This window comes from Lissotriton vulgaris, chromosome 7 (genome assembly GCF_964263255.1).
Source record: "Lissotriton vulgaris chromosome 7, aLisVul1.2, whole genome shotgun sequence".
In the NCBI taxonomy this organism is placed as follows: Eukaryota; Metazoa; Chordata; class Amphibia; order Caudata; family Salamandridae; genus Lissotriton; species Lissotriton vulgaris.
This window is the reverse complement of record NC_141695.1, coordinates 1,030,901,783-1,030,918,423: the sequence shown is the minus strand read 5'-3', so window position 1 is coordinate 1,030,918,423 and position 16,641 is coordinate 1,030,901,783. Positions and strand designations below refer to the sequence as shown.

Here is a 16,641-nt window from a genome sequence, read left to right as displayed (position 1 = left end):
AATTCTGTATACTGTGACTGACTTTTAAAAAATAAGTAACTGTAAAAGCTTACCTTTTTTGTCCCTATGCTCAATATTAGCACCACGACCAATTAATACAGATACCAATTCTTCATGGCCACCTGCACACGCCAGGGTCAAAGCAGTGTCATGATTGCTTTCAGTCTAGACAATTTAAAAAAATAGGTGGCATTCAGTTATTTTTTAGCAAGCAAAAAACATTCAAAGAATGAGCAATGGATCATATACCAGTAAGTAATTACTTACATGTGCTTCTATATCAACTGTAGGATAGGCAGGAGGCACAGGCTGATTTGCCACACTGCATGCAGTTTGTGAACCAAGATCTGGAACAGGGGACGTTGCAGAGAGTGGGGAATGATTTGATATGCTGGGCACTCTGTTATTTACCGCTAAAAAAACAAACACATTTATTCAATTGTTATTCCTTTCAAATATTAACAGCAGTAAACAGAAACTGGTTAAAAAGGAGACTCTTGATGGTTAATGTCTATCTGTAATAGGAACCTTGAGAAATTAATATTCATCTATTTTTACTTCAGATTTTTGTAGGTTTAACCACATACAAAACCTTTGCAGACTACAGAAGTCTAGTACGTCATGCAACTAATTATCAATCTACAGATTTTAGCTCGCTGTTGTAAAAAAGCCCCTTTGTCTTTAACCTGTGTTTTTCACAATACATATTTCAGGACTACTGTGTTTGTGGTATCTTTTCATAATAGGCAGATCAGACCTATGGCATCTGATATAACTTTCCAAATAACCAATCAGGCCTATAACCTTGCTTGTTAGCTTGTCACCATACCGAATCAGGCCTGCAGTACTGAGCATGAACTTTCGCAAAAGTAAACTTTGTGTTCATTTTCAGCGGAAGCAGACCCCTTCTGACCAATCACTACTACGCAGAGGAGAAAACATGTGGGTGGACTATGCCCCATCCTCAGTGCTGGTTATTAAAGGTCTGCCCTATCACAGTCAAACCAAAAAGCAGCCAGAACATCCAACAACAAACAGTGCAGCTGACCCTAGATAGCCTTTTCCATCTCTTCGTTTCACAATTCAGTCATGATAATGTGCAATACACGTCCGGAGCTTGCCACACTTTTGCTCCACTGTTCTACAGATACCATGCGTTTATCCAAAAAAGAAGGTGCACAAAGAAGCAATGTTAAACAGGTCTCCAAAATCTTCAATTATTAAGTTCTTTTTATTCAATTTTATTTTTTTTAAAAGCCTCAGCCAACGCGTTTTGTTCCGATGGAACTTCGTCAGGCCTCGATCTCGTGAACATTGGGTACAGGTGGTCCCAGATCATAGTAGGCCACGAAAATTCATATATTTTAATCTTCACCCAATCTTTGTGTAAACAAAGGATGAAGGTACATCTGTATATTCGTGAGGAACAACGGATCCTCTGATTCAGGCTCACGGGCCTAGAGCATATGTCCGTTAAAAAATTAGCATAGGAAGCAAGGAAGTGAGTTGCTTCTATAACAACAATCACTATCACTGGTGTCCCCAACTTCTAGCACGAGTACCTCCTATCATCACTTGTGAACTATCACAACCCAAATCGTGGTTAGGTAAAGAAGAGTATCCTGATCTGTATAATTCGACCCGCAAGCCCAGTTGTCCTCAGAACGTAATAATAGACCCTCAGGGATACAAAAATCACAAAAAGACTCAAAATATAGGACCACGTCTTCAGTCAAAAATGGAAGTGCATCATGATATCAAACGATGAAGTACACCCATGCTGCCCATCAGTCATGTGGCCATTGTGCCTTAATGTAGCTGCACGCGAACCCTCGTATCCACAGCTTGAGCTGTGGATCGTGGGTTCGCGTGCAGCTTCCTATGTGTGGCTCACTGGTTAGAGCGGCAGACTCTGAAGCAGAGATCAGGCCCGGGACCAGGGTTCAAGTCCCGACACGGCAGGGTCTTGGCCTCAATGTCTGCGGGCTCGATAATTCTCGCCTCAGCGCCTACTCTAATCATGGGTCCCACGCTGCAACTCTGGGCAATAGCTTGCTTAATCTCCACAACGGCCCCAACAACACTGGGATGCCTGGCTTCACCTTGGGGGTGCCCAGGAGGGGCATCTCACAGGGAGAGCCAGGAAGGGTTACACAGGGTTATACAGCGCCGGGACGCCCCGTTGCTGGGGCAGCTGTGCGCTTTACAAGTATACTACATTTACATTTTCCTATGCTAATTTTGTAACGGACATATGCTCTAGGCCCGTCTTTTTTGGATCAACAAAAAGCAGCCAGAACACTCCACAATCTTCAATCTCACCCAAACCCCAAACTATTCTTCTTGGCAGCAGGTTGTAGTTACATAAAGCTACAGAAAAAAACAGGAGGCAACTAATTAAAACATTTATTTTGAAAGAACGCCTGTTGGCCAATAACTAATCAAAATTGAGAGCTGGCTTTGGCATAGAAGTAGCAACATTAAAAGATGCTGGATTGGGGGGGCGTGGCTGGCGGCCGAACATGGCGGTAGCATAGAGGACTAGCTCCGGCAGGGAAGCGGCCTCTCCATCTATCCGCACGATAATCTGTGACTAATTCTTACCTCCAACGGCGGCACCGAACGCCCGAGACCGGGCGGAACTGGTAGCAGGTTCCCGGACGGAAATCGTGAATTGGACGACGAAGTTATCGTCGAGTGCTGATCCGACCGGAACACAGGCCCACCTCCGGGCACTCTAGTGGCGACTGAGGCCGACCGGAAGTGCAGCCTGCTCGGCGACTGCAGACAGGAAGTGGTCGGTGCTGGATGACCACATCGAGTGACGGTCGGCGGGTGGACTCCCTGCCCAGAAACAAACTGCTTACTACACCCAGCGGAGGTTCATAGGAAGGGTGCCCGCAGATGGTCAAGACAACCATCCGAACTTTGTCCTGCAGTCTGCCCTGCGAGGACCATCGGGACGTCTCCCTCATTGCAACGAAAGCCCTCTTCACATTAAACTGAGGAACGCACCGTGACGGTGATTTCTCTTGATATCTCATCGAACCGACGAACTGTATTCTCTCCGCGACCGAACAATGGCCGGGAAAGGTGTGAAAGGCGGTACAACCCAGACTCGTATTGACCGATTCACAAACGATAGAACCGCCTCCCCTCCGGCGGACGGGAAAAATCCCCCCGTAAAACCAGGCGAGCCTGCAGGGACGAAGAAGGCGACGTTGGATGACGTTATGAAGGCACTCTCGCAGGTCCAAACGACGGTGGGCTCTATCTCGGCCGAAATCACCCTTATCCGAGCGGACTTCCACGAGATGGCCGAAAAAGTAGGCTCGCTAGAGCTTGTCACGAAATCGCTGGTGGAGGATGTCTCGGAATTGCAGACGGCCATGGAAGCGGTCATGGCGGAAAACAAGCTCCTTAAAGATAAACTCGACGATCAGGAGGGCCGTTCCAGGCGGAACAATGTACGCATTCTTGGCGTTCCGGAGACTGAGGGTGTGAGAGCGATGGATTTATATGTGGAGGACCTCATTAAAACTCATCTTCAACCTAAAGGTCTGTCGGCCTTCTTTTCAGTGGAGCGGGCACACAGAGTCCCGGGGGGTCAACCTAAACCAGGGGCCTCGCCTAGGCCGATCCTAGCAAGACTGTTCAACTACCGCGACCGGGACGTCATCCTCCAGGCGGCACGAGTATCACCACCGGTGAAAATCCTTAACTCAACGGTGGCGTTTTTCCCGGATTATACGGCAGAGGTGGCCAGGCGACGAAAAACCTTCTTGGATGTCAAAAAGGAACTTAGAAAACGTGAACTCCCCTACTCTATGATCTTCCCGGCCAGGCTCCGGGTGGTGGCGGAGAACAGAACCTGGTTTTTTGACAACCCTGGAACTGCACGAGACTGGCTGGATGGCTGGCGCCCTGCCTCCCACTCTCGCCGCCCTGGACGGACTAAGAACGGCTCACATCAACCTGACCGAAACGATGTTGGGGACGCTGGTACGAACAGTGGCAGAAGCTCGCCGGTAAGGGACGATGCTGACCTAAATCAGGAGGTGGACCCATGAACACGTATACGAGACATTGATGTTTGGGACTGCGGCTGGAACCGCCAAGGACACTGGGCCGAGGGCCTCCGTGGAGGGTACGAGGGGTCGCTAATTCCGGAGTGCTCCTCACCCCCAACGAGCAAGTAGCTGTGTGTTTTCTTTGGGATGGGTTTAAGCACTCTGCTAAATTGGGGTGGCGGGCAGTTTGGAGTCCGTGTAGCAGGGAAGCAGGGAGGGTGGGGGTATTGGGAATGGGGGGGTTCTGTTGGTTTGCTTGTTTGAATTGTTTGGCTCTATTCCTCATTTTGAAATTGCTAGTAGTCACATATGACCGTACTCCTGGCACCGGGTGTGTCGCCTCTGATCCTCTAACGCTACTATGGCACAAACGTGTGAATAATTGCACAGGGTTGGGAAATTCTTTGATCACTATTGCTCCGTTCTACCCCATGGGACACCAACTTGCACGCATGACTACAAAATGGCGGATCTCTCACGACCTACTACCGTAACACCTGACACTGGGGTGGGGTCTGTGCCACCGTTACAGGTAATGTCGTGGAATGTTCGGGGGTTAGGAGATAAAGTGAAGAGGGGACTGGTCCTACAATGTATTAAGAGACTGAACTGTGACATCGCCCTTCTGCAGGAATCACACTTAGTGGGGGCAGCCACCAAAGCTCTGGATAGGAGAGGATATCGCATGGTAGTACATTCGGACTTCACTTCAGGGTACCGGGGGACGGGTGTCTGGGTGAAAAGAACATCGCGCTTCATACATCACTCCACGAAAACAGACAAACATGGCCGCTTCGCGGCAGTGTGTGGGCAATGGGAGGGCGTGCCCATTAATGTGGTGTCTGCGTACATCCCACCAGCGCTACACTCATCGGCACTTGCGGACCTGGGCAAATTTCTTTTGGAACTCCCGGAAGGGGACCTGCTGGTGGGCGGAGACTTCAATGCACTGGCCAATACTTACATGGACAGGTTTCCGGTTCGCTCCCTCCCCACTGGCCCAACGAAATTCAGGGACTTCTTGGAGGCACAGGGTCTGGTTGACATCTGGAGACAGCTCCACCCTACTGATCGCCACTACTCCTACTACTCATCCACTCATGACTGCCTGTCTCGCATTGACTACTTTCTCACATTGGGGGGTGGCAGACTCACATTTGCCGATGTACAGATTGCGCCACGGGGTATATCAGACCACTCCCCCTTGATCGCTACACTGTCCTGCACAACCATGGCTCGTAAACCGCTCTATTCCATTTACACCGGTTATCTTAAACTCCCTCCGGTCCGAAAATCCCTCAAAACCGCCACCAAGCATTACTTCCAGGAGAACTCCGGCTCGGTGTCCTCACCGACGATACTATGGGAAGCGTACAAGACGGTATTGAGGGGCCAGGCAATCGCGACCATAACCGATCATAAACGTAAACAAAAACAGGAACTGGTAGAGCTGGAACTGCAGTTAGAACAGGCTAACGTAACTCATATGACCGCACCGTCAGAAGACACTCGACACGCGCTGTCCCTTTGTCAGCAAAGACATGACGACTTTCTCCGTCGACGGGTGTTAGAACATATAGAGTCGACTGCTTGCAGAGTTTATGATGTGGGCGACAAAGCCAACAAATTACTGGCCTGGTTGGACAAGAAACGGGACGGAGGCAGGCACATTCTGCAGTTGCGGGACCGAGAAGGGACGTGTCACACGCACCCTCCTAAAATCGTCGACCTCTTGGAAGACCACTTCCAAGGGGTATACACTCCAGAGGTGGTGGTCACGGCAGAGGCGGCAGCATTCGCACTCCAAGGTGTAGAGGAAGAGACATTATCACCGAAGGCGATGACCGAGCTGGAAGCGGACCTCACGGTAGAGGAGCTCCGTATGGCGACAGGTGCGCTGCATACAGGCAGAGCGTTGGGCCCCAATGGGATACCAATCGAATGGTTTCAACTGATGTCAGACACACTGGGCCCGCCAATGCTGGCCATGTTTGAGAACTGCCGTGAGACCGGAACACTGCCTTTAGACCAACGTGTGGCGACGATAGTAGCTATCCCAAAACCTAGCAGACCTCCAGAGGACTGTACGTCTTATCGCCCGATCTCGCTCATTAACGCAGAGGCGAAGATCCTGGCGAAATTGATTGCTAATAGGCTGACTCCATATCTCTCCCAGTTGATCCACCCTGACCAATCCGGCTTTATGCCGCACAGGAGTACAGCGCTAAATCTCCGTAGAGTGCACGGCGCACTGGCACGAGCACATTCCCTGAAAGAACCGGCGGCCATTTTGTCACTAGACGCCAGAATGGCTTTTGACATGGTAGAGTGGCAATACCTGTTCGCAGTTCTGACCCGGATGGGCTTCGGACCAAAGTTTCTATCATGGGTCCGACTACTCTACACGGACCCAGTAGCCCACGTGGCGGCCAATGGCCACATCTCACGAGCGATTCCTCTAGCGCGTGGGACTCGCCAGGGCTGCCCCCTATCCCCATTACTGTTCGCACTGGTCCTTGAACCTCTTGCGATTGTTATTAGAAAGACACCACTATTGAAGGGTATTAGATGGACGGAAGCCTGGGAAGACAGAATATCATTGTATGCCGATGATATGTTGGTCTACTTATCTACCCCCGAATCGAGTGTTCCGATACTACTGGCACTCTGCGATAAACATGGCTCGGCCTCCGGCTATACTATTAACTGGACAAAATCGGTCCTTTATGTTCTGAAGGGCCCTTGGCCAGTCCTCCCTGAACACTGTCCTTTAGTGCTGACCGATGTCTCCTTCAAGTACTTGGGCATCCATGTCACCAACGATACGGCCGTATTCTACGACCGGAACCTGGCACCCCCCCTCCTACGTCTAAAGGCAGAAGTACGACATTGGTCATCCCTGCCGCTCACGCTCCTGGGCCGCGCGGCCCTGTTTAAAATGATGGCGCTTCCGCGCCTCCTGTACGTTTTGGAAAATACCCCAGATGTAATCCCGCCCTCCTACTTTCATAGAATCACCGCAGTTATCACCACCTTGCTATGGGGTGAGCGTCCTCCGAGAATAGCTCACCTCAAACTTAACCGCGGTTGGTACGATGGGGGAATAGCGCTACCAAATGTGCAGCTCTACTACTGGGCATCTCAACTCAAGGTACTCAACCAGTGGCTCCATGCATCGCACGATGACCCGGCATATCTGGCTGACAGGGCCCAACTGGGAACGCAAAGTCTGTTGGCCCCTTTATACAACCCAAGTCTCCTCAAAGACCTGATTGGCCCTACCAAACATACAGTCACCTTATGGTACAAAGCGCTCACTAGGCTACAATGGAAGGGGGTCATCACGAAGCTTACCCCGCTTTGGGATACCAAGAAACTGGGCTGCCTCAGGACCAGTAAGGGATTCACCCAGTGGGATAATATAGGCATTTCTACGGTGGGGGATCTCTGGTCGTCCGCAGGGGTGATTCCCTTCGAACAACTACAACAACAATATGCCTTAGGCCCCACTGAAACGTACAGATACATCCAAATCAGGCACGCTCTCCTGGCGGTGTTGGAACCAGGGACTACGGTCCCGGAGTCCTCACCCCTGGAAGACCGGCTTCTTACGGAATTTCTACAGTCACGGGCCACCTCACTCACATACCGCAAACTGCTGAATAATCTTCCAGACCCCATACAGAAACTGCGAGAAAAGTGGGAGGATGAGTTGGGAGCTATGGATGAGACGGACTGGAATGCTGCTATGGTGTCTCGAAGGGAGGCTGGGGTGTCGGCTAGGTTCAGGCTGATACAGTTAAAAGTGCTGCACAGAGTGTATTATACAAGGACCACCCTACATAAAATACACAGGGCTGATTCCCCTCACTGTCTCAGGGGATGTGGGGAGGACGGCACATTGTTACATACGCTGTGGGATTGCCCTCTCATCGCTAGGTATTGGCAACAGGTCATGCGCACAATCTCACAGGCCCTTGATACCTCCCTCACACCGGAGCCACGCCTCTGTCTCTTGAATATATGGGAGGGCACTGATCTTAACCTCAGACAACAACAGTGGGTCACGATTGGTACAATGGTGGCTAAGCGCGATGTGGCGCAGAGATGGGGGGTGGCGGAGATACCTACTCTGGCGTTATGGTGCAAGACCATGGACAAATTGATGCTAACTGAAAGAACTGTCTATAAACTCAGAGCGAACCCAAAGAAATGGAATAAGGTATGGGAGGCGTGGAATAGGTACAGAGGGGACCTGTGCGACCCGCTGCAGGAGGATGAAGACGAAGACTCGGATGATGAGGAGGAAATGATTGATTAACCTGTAGGGTGCCATGGGGTGGGATTGGAAATGTAACCTGGTTGTTGAGAATTCAATAGACACTGTGCTTGGAGGTGAAGGGGTATGGCCTGGGGGTTGGGGGTCGGCGTGTTCTACTAGTAACCCTTTTTCTCCATGTTGCTTTATGTCTATTCATTACAAATGAGCCACTACGTTTGGTTTGGTTTCTATCTTCATAAAAAGGAACAAACAAAAAAAAAAATGGACTTAAAAAGTAAGACTTCATGGCTCCGAAAAATGCATCCTAAAAGATTTGCCGTGTCATCCTCACCATGCGCTGCCGGACCGGAGGGTTGTCGGCTGAATAGCTGTGTAAACGTACATAATGTTCTTTTACCTCACGTCATGCTTATTGTATAACTGTACTGCTGTTACTTGGATGATGACCGTCAATAAAAGTTTTACACCAAAAAAAAAAAAAAAAAGATGCTGGATTATGTACTGTACTGCATTTCCCTAACAAAAGAGATTTCTGCTTAAATGTTCTACAAGCCCTTCAAGCAGCCTTGAATTATATAAAACAGAGTAGACAACTACTAACACTGCAGGAACTTCAGAGACCAGATACGATGCTTGTTCTAAACATTCCAGACTTCTGGTATCTCACACGGTGGAGATCATACTTCCACCAATACCAAAATGGTAGGTGCTGCTTGCCAGATTCTATACTACCCAAATTATTCATTCTTGACATGGAGCTATGAAGCTTGATCCTAAATAATGCTGAGGACATTCAAATGTACCTAAAAATAATGACTGATTAGATTCCCATCTTAAGAAACTACCAATCCAAGCTACAAACATGGATGCAAGAGAATCTTCCTCTTCAAATTCCCACAAATATGGAATTACCTTGCCACTTAAATGCGCTCTAGGGTACAATTGGCCCCATTCCTTTTAGACTCTTTAAAACTTGGAGGTTCCTCACCTGCACTACCTGCCACATCATTAGGCATGACTCTAGAAGCATGTCTTGCACTTGTTCCATATCTAAGTAAGGTGGTTAAATCAGCTATTTTTTTATCTCCACATCTCAAAGACAACTATTCACATCATCTGCCCAGATTATCTAAAATCAGCCCTTTACTTACCAATCATCTCAATTAGTGAAAGCAATTACTACGCCAGTCCACTGTGATCAAAAAGGTTACACAACTGGTTTTTGATTAAGAGAATCAGAGAACAGTCCACCTCGTCATGAAGCGGTTGAACACCCTATAAGGGCTTGCTGCAATCGTCCTTCTCGATTTTGAGAAGGATATTATCATATCTGGGTCAATTTATTTCACATCACATCCTGAAGACATACAATATAGGGCTTTTTTTCTAAGATAAGTCAACATTTTATAAAGGAACACCACTGCACAGATATGGGTCAATTGGATAAAGTCATTGCTAATCCCTATTGAAAGAGGTGCATGCCGGGGTGTCCATTGTATCCATTCCTATTTGTCGCAGTTGCTGAACCCATGGCAAAATGGACTTGTTAAGGGTGGGCTTTTGCAGGGGCTGGCGCCTGGGACGAGAAAGATGGATTATCCATATAGGTTAAAAACTTGTTACTGTATTTCAAATATTCTAGAGGTCAGGCCAAAGCAGGGATCTCCAAATTTGTCTATAGTGGGAGCTACTTCTTCTCATTGAGAATCATCGTGAACCATTAAAGGACCAGCATCTTGTTCATTGTTACCAGACACCCCCATGCACAGCTTCACTTTAAGTCTAAAGACCCAGAGATTATGGTTTGAACAAAATACTTTGAATAGGGGCGCAGGACTGCAAATCAAGTTAGTGAGAGTGTGGTCTGTGGAGATGTCTGAACATGTGAGTGTGTATACATCGCATACATTTGCATTGGTGACTGGGAATCTATGTCATATGTACTTGTGGCAGAGGAAACAATATGTGGCACAGTTACATGTAAATCTGTTCTGCAAAAATGCTCATAATAGGTCATATTTTTCTGCACTTTAAATTTCTCCCATTTAAAAAAAAGAATGGCTGAATTTTTCAGTCATTAATGTGGCACAGTGTCTACCAGCCACTGGGAGCATGATGCCGGCTGTCTGTAAATGAAAAACTTTAAAATGAGAGAAAATTAAACTGAAGAGTTAACTGTGTTAATATGGATTCCATAAATCCAAGCATTTTAATTTTCTCACATTTCGAAGTGCTACGTTTACAAAAATCTGGCATTTTGTTCCAGTTCCTGTAGACACTGCAATATATATAACTGAAAATAACAGCCATTTGTGTAAATGGGAGAAATTTAAAGTGAAGAAACATGATTCATAAAACATTAAGACAAATTGGCTTAATTGAAAGAGGAGCAAAGCAATAAGACTTAATGTTTGATAGAAACATTTTCTTCACTTAAAATTTCTCCTATAAATTTATCTCTCCTATAAAAATTTTTTAACGATTTTTCAGTTTTAAATATGGCACTGTGTCTACTGGCCACTGTGAGCAAGATGTCAGCTGGGTGCAAATGCAACACTCATTCAGATGGAAAATGCTACTTACCAGTATGCATCTGTCCAAGGCATGTAGAGCTGCAGAGTAGTACACTTTGCATTAGATCGCCATCTGGTGATGGTCACGGATGGTTGCACCTAGTTGTTGCTTTGGAAGAAGTCTTTGTAGTCACGAGATAAGGGACTGCTCCCTTGGACGATAGGGCACATGGGTATCAACTCCATCCTTAGATTGTTAGTCGCCATGATGGAGTTAGTAGAAAAGAAAAAAGATGTCCATGTGTGTATATCTCACTAAGATATTACTGGAATAGATACAGGTCCAGGAGAGGCGGGTGGGCGTGTACTACTCTGCAGCTCTACATGCCAAGAACAGATGCATACTGGTAAGTAGCATTTTCAGTTCAACGCATATCAGCTGCAGATAGTACACTTTGCCTAGACTGTACAGAAGTATCTCCCTTAGCGGTGGTCACCTACATCAGTTCCAGTAGTTTGAAAAAGTGTTTTAAGAACAGCTTGGCCCACAGATGCTTGTTGCTTGGCATGTACGTCAACACAATAGTGCTTAGTGAAGGTGTGTGTTGTAGACCATGTTGCTGCTTTACTGATGTCTTCCAGGGGAATGTTCCCTAACTATGCCATAGAAATCCCTAGTTTGCATGTTGAATGCGCTCTAGGGGTAACTGTTAATGTGCGTTGGGCTTTTTGGTAGCATATTTGTATACATTTAACAATCCACCTTGCAATCCCAGCTTTAGAGATGGGATTACCTTTATGAGGTGGAGCGAAAGCTACAAACAATTGTTTTGTTTTTGAAAAGGGTTTAGTTTGGTCAATGTAATAACGAAGAGCTCTTTTGACGTCTAGCGTGTGAAGAGCTCTTTCTGCTACGTTTTGAAAAAACACTGGTAATTCTACTGATTGGTTAAGATGAAAAGCAGAGATGACTTTAGGAAGGAATTTTGGATTTGTCCTGAGAACTACCCTGTTACGATTTATTTGTAAGAAGGGTTATTGAATAGTTAAAGCCTGGATCTCACTTATTCTTCTAAGAGGTGATTGCGATAAGGAAACCTACTTTCCATGTGAGGAACTGAAGTTCACATCTATGCAAAGGTTCAAATGGGGGTTCAATGAGCCTAGTAGGTACAATGTTGAGATTCCACACGGGAGAGGGTGGTAATCTAGGAGGAATGATCCTTTTAAGGCCTTCCATAAAGGTCTTAATTGCTGGCACTCTAAAAAATGACAAGTGTTGTCTGTTTTATAAGTAAGCAGCAAGTGCTACTAGATGTAGATGTAAGAATGAGTATGTCATCTTTGCAAATGTAGCAAATAGCAAATGATGTTCTGGATGGATGCATCCAGTGGATTGATACGATTGTTAGTGCAGTAAATGGCAAATCTTTCATTTTGCTGCATAGCAAGTCCGGTGGTAGGTCGTCTGGCTTCTTTAATGTTGTTCATACAGTTCGGCGGAAGGTTAAGGTAACAGAACTCTAGGACTTCAGGAGCCAGATTGCTAGATTCAGCAGAGTTGGATCAGCATGCCTTAAGTCTCCATGGTTCTGCGTTAGTAGTGATGGAGAGAGAGAGAGGGGTAGTTTTTGGTGTAGGACTAGTGAGAGTTCCAACAGTGTGGTGAACCACGGTTGACGTGCCCATGTGGGAGCTACTAGGATCAACTTTAGAGAAGGTTGTCGGAGGTTGCGTACCACTAATGGAATCAGTGGGAGTGGCGGAGAAGAGTACAGAAATCTGCCTGACCAGTTCATCCATATCGCATTGCCCTTGGACAGCAGGTGTGGAGACCTGGCGACGAAGGTTGGGCATTTTGCGTTTTTGTGTGTGGCAAACAGATCTATGTCTGGTTGGCCCCACATTTGGAAAAATGGTAGAAGAACTGGAGGATGTAGTTCCCATTTGTGAATCTGTTGTGTCTGTCGACTTAACAGATCTGCAATCTGATTGTGAACTCTTGTAAGATGTTCTGCAAGGAGGTATATGTTTTGTGGTATGGCCCACCTCCAAATGTTCTGTGTGAGCTGGTACAGCAGAAGAGAATGTGTTCCTCCTTGTTTTTGTATGTAATACATGGCTGTGATGTTGTCCATCCGGATGAGGTAAGTTGTTTTGGACATGGAGTTGGAATGATTTCAGTGCTAGGAATATTGCTAATAGTTCCAGATGGTTGATATGGAGCACTTTCTGTTGAGTGGTCCATTTGCCTTGAGTGGTGTGATTGAGGAGATGAGCTCCCCATCCTATCCTGTGAGTGATCCGTGTGTTAGAACTATCTGTGGGACTGGCTCGATGAACGGCCGGCCCTTGGATAAGTTTGTTGTGTTTCACCACTGCAGAGAGCGGTGTGTGGGGCTGTCTACCAACACCAGATCTGTAAGTTGTCCTTGAGCCGGATTCCACTAATGTGCTAGCCATTCCTGCAAGGGACGCATTTGAAGTCTTGCATATGGTAGAATAAAGATGCAAGACACCATCATGCATATTAGTTGCATGAACACTCTGGCTGGGAGAGAGTGTTGTGTCTGAAATTTGGCAATGAGAGCTTGTATACTGGCTATCCTGGATGGATTGGGGTATGCTAGAGCTGTATACGTGTTTATCGTGGCTCCTTGATATTGTTGTATCTGAGCGGGCTGGGGGTGCGACTTGCTGTAGTTGATTGTGAATCCCAAGTCGTGGAGTGTTTGTACGGTCTGATGAGTGTGTAGAGCACACTGGTGGTCATAATCTGGCTTATATTAGTCAGTCGATTAGATATAGGAATACATGAATTTGTTGTCTTCGGAGGTGCGCCGCTACTACTACAAGGCAAACACTCTGGGTGGGGTGGTTACTCCGGAATGGAAGGACTTTGAACGGATAGTGTTGTCTGTCCACCACAAATCTTAGATACTTCCTGTGAGAAGGATGTATGAGAATGTGGAAGTATGCGTCCTTGAGATCTAGTGTGGCCAGGAAGTCCGTTTACCACAAATGATAATTATAGTCTGGTGGCTGCTTCTCCTGCACCGTGCATCTAGTTCCCCTCTTCAGGTCTACCCTGGGGTTTTGTGGTTATACACATGGCCAGGAAGCCTCCCTGTTGGAGCAGTGGAAGCACTTGTTAGAGAGTGATAATGTGAAAGTGATCGGAGTGTATGTACAGATTGAGGGGTCTGAGATAAGAGTATTGGTCTTAGAGTCCCATCCTTTTTAGGGATTAGGAAATACAGGGAGTAGACTCCTGTATTCTGATGAAGCAAGGGAACTGGCTCTATCGCTTGTTTTTGAAGCAGCGAGAGAACTTCTTGTTTTAACAGTGTAAGATGTTCTGTGGACATGGGACGCTGTTTGGGTGGTATGTTGGGGGGAGGGGAAAGTTGCTGTAAATTCTAGGCAGTAACCATATTGGATAATCTGACTTACCCACTTGTCTGTTGTGATGGAATTCCAGGCAGGTAGGAACTGTGATAATCTTCCCCCGACCGGAGTGGAATGACCTGGGAGGAGTGGAGGGAAGTCACTGTTTTGAGGCAGGGGAGGTACGAGTGTTATTGTTACCTCGTCCTCTGCCTTTGTTATTATTTCCTCTATAACCTCCTCTAAAATATCCTCTGTTGGGGGATGTTAGAGTGGTAGTCTTAAATGAGGATGAAGTGTCTGTACTGATGTTTTTTGAGGCTCCTCTATAAAAGGAGCGACGAAATGAACTACGTGTTTGTGGAGACTGTAAGGCTCCCATGGACTTTGCAGACTCTGTGTCCTTTTTCATTTTTTCAAGAGTTGTGTCCACAGCCGGTCCAAAAAGGTGTTCTTGATTGAACGGCTGATTGAAATTTGTTGTCTGGACCTCTTGCTTAAAGCCTGACATGCGTAGCCATGCATGTCGTCTGAGCAGTACACTGGTGTTACTGGATCTTGAAGCAGTGTGTCGCATCAAGAGCACATTTAATGGAGGCATTTGTTATTAATATCCTCTCTTGAATGAGGTCATTTGCTTGGGCTTTATATTGGTCTGGCAAATGTTGTAATAGGGTCTCTAATTGGTCTTAGTGAGCCCTGTCATATCTAGCCAGTAATGCCGGAGTACTAGCTATGCGCTAGTGATTGGCCGCCTGCGCAGCTACTCTTTTGCTTCTAGCAGTTTGGATTCTTTATCTGGGGATGATGCATCCCCTGATGTCTGTGAATTAGCACGCTTTCTAGCATTGAACACTACTAGCGAGTCTAGAGGTAGTTGTCCTTTGATATAGACTGGGTCTTTGGGGCAGGTTTATATTTTTTTTTATCAATTCTAGGGTTTAAAATCCTGGCTCTTACCGGATTTTTAAATACTTCAGGGGCATGTTTAATGACCCCTTTGATCATTGGTAAAATTTGTACGGATCTTTGGGACTATTCAAACATCTCTAAAAGGAAATCCTCTTCTGGTGTGTCCGAGTGCATAGTCACACCATGAAAAACCGCAGCCCTATTAATGAGTTGGCTAAAACCAATATTGTCGTCTGGGGGAGATGGTTTAATTGGGTATGGCTGTGGGCTTGGGAAGTTTAATGGGTCTATTGGGTCATTGATGTCCCAGTCAACCTGGGGTATAGGCTGTGGATCTGTTAATGGGTCCATAGGGTCTCTCCCCCCACCCCATCCCCCATCCCCCTTCCAAATCATCATCATTTCGTGGTGGTGTATGTGGTGGAGAAGTTATAGTCTGTGGTGTAGCTGGTTTGGGGGGAGGAAGTCGATTAGAAGGATGTACAGGAGAAGGAGGCATGGGTTAAGTGGCACAGTCCTTCTTTACAGTAGTATGTGAGTTCTTGCTGTGGGATGGCACAACTATGACATGTCCTGTTTTGGGATCAATGAGGATTTTCTTCTGTTTGGGATCGACAGGATCCGGATGAAACAGTTCCTCTTCTTTGATAACCACTTTCGGCACCGTTTTTTTTTTCCGGTTCCGAGCGTGGTTTAGTTTTGTGGTCTTTGGCCTTAGGAGGCGTGGTAGAATCCTTCGGCATTGTTTTCGGTTCCAAAGACTTGTTTCGGAGCCAGATCATGATGTTTAGGCTTGGAAGCGTTCGAAGCTGGTCTATCAGTAGGCCTGGATGTGTTCGGACCCGGTTTATCTTTTGGCGCGGATGCAATCGAAACCGATTACGGAGCAGAGTGTCCTTTTGGCTTCGGTATCGAAGGCGCCTGGGGGGACCATCACATATGGTTTGCTCAGTACTGAGCTACTGGAAGGCTCATATTTTTTCTTCAGAGCCGGGCTCAAAGGCGGGGCTTCTGAAGCATGTTTTCGGTTGTTACTGGGGCCAGCAGGCGTAGTCTTGACCAGTGTCTTTTGTTGTGGTGGTGGGGTTGGGGAAGGGGCAGCAGTACTCACCCGTTGACCAGGAGTGATGGGGTCATTGGAGTCCTCGGCCACTGACACGATTTCGAGTTCTTCGGAATCTTCTTCTGGGACATTTGGGCCTTCATCGATGATGTCCACTGGTTCCGGAGCTGATCTCTGCGCAATGATGGGTCTTCGAGCCCAGCTATCACTGATAGTTTTCTTTGATCGAAAAGAGGCGCAGGCCTGGCAGCTGGATTCGACGTGTTGCGGCAAGAGGCACAGGTTGCAGACCTTATGATGGTCGCTGTATGGGAATTTTGCTCCACACTTCTTGAACGGCGTCCTTTCCATGAGCCGTAGACCCAGCTGCGTCAATAGACCCTGCGGCCGGGTCAACGACCGCAATCGAATAGA

General features: G+C 47.0%; 1 protein-coding gene across 3 annotated transcripts in view; it reads right to left on the bottom strand.

Moving 5' to 3' along the window:
* Positions 1 to 16,641, bottom strand: part of ANKHD1 (ankyrin repeat and KH domain containing 1) — a 1,478,908-nt gene that overhangs the window by 1,027,299 nt on the left and 434,968 nt on the right. For all 3 annotated transcript variants that reach the window (XM_086931463.1, XM_086931465.1, XM_086931464.1), the window contains exons 16-17: positions 268 to 413; positions 54 to 165 (exon numbers count right to left, since the gene is read on the bottom strand). In XM_086931463.1, the coding sequence (XP_086787589.1) occupies positions 54 to 165; positions 268 to 413 (258 nt within the window). The remainder of the gene's footprint in view (positions 1 to 53; positions 166 to 267; positions 414 to 16,641) is intronic.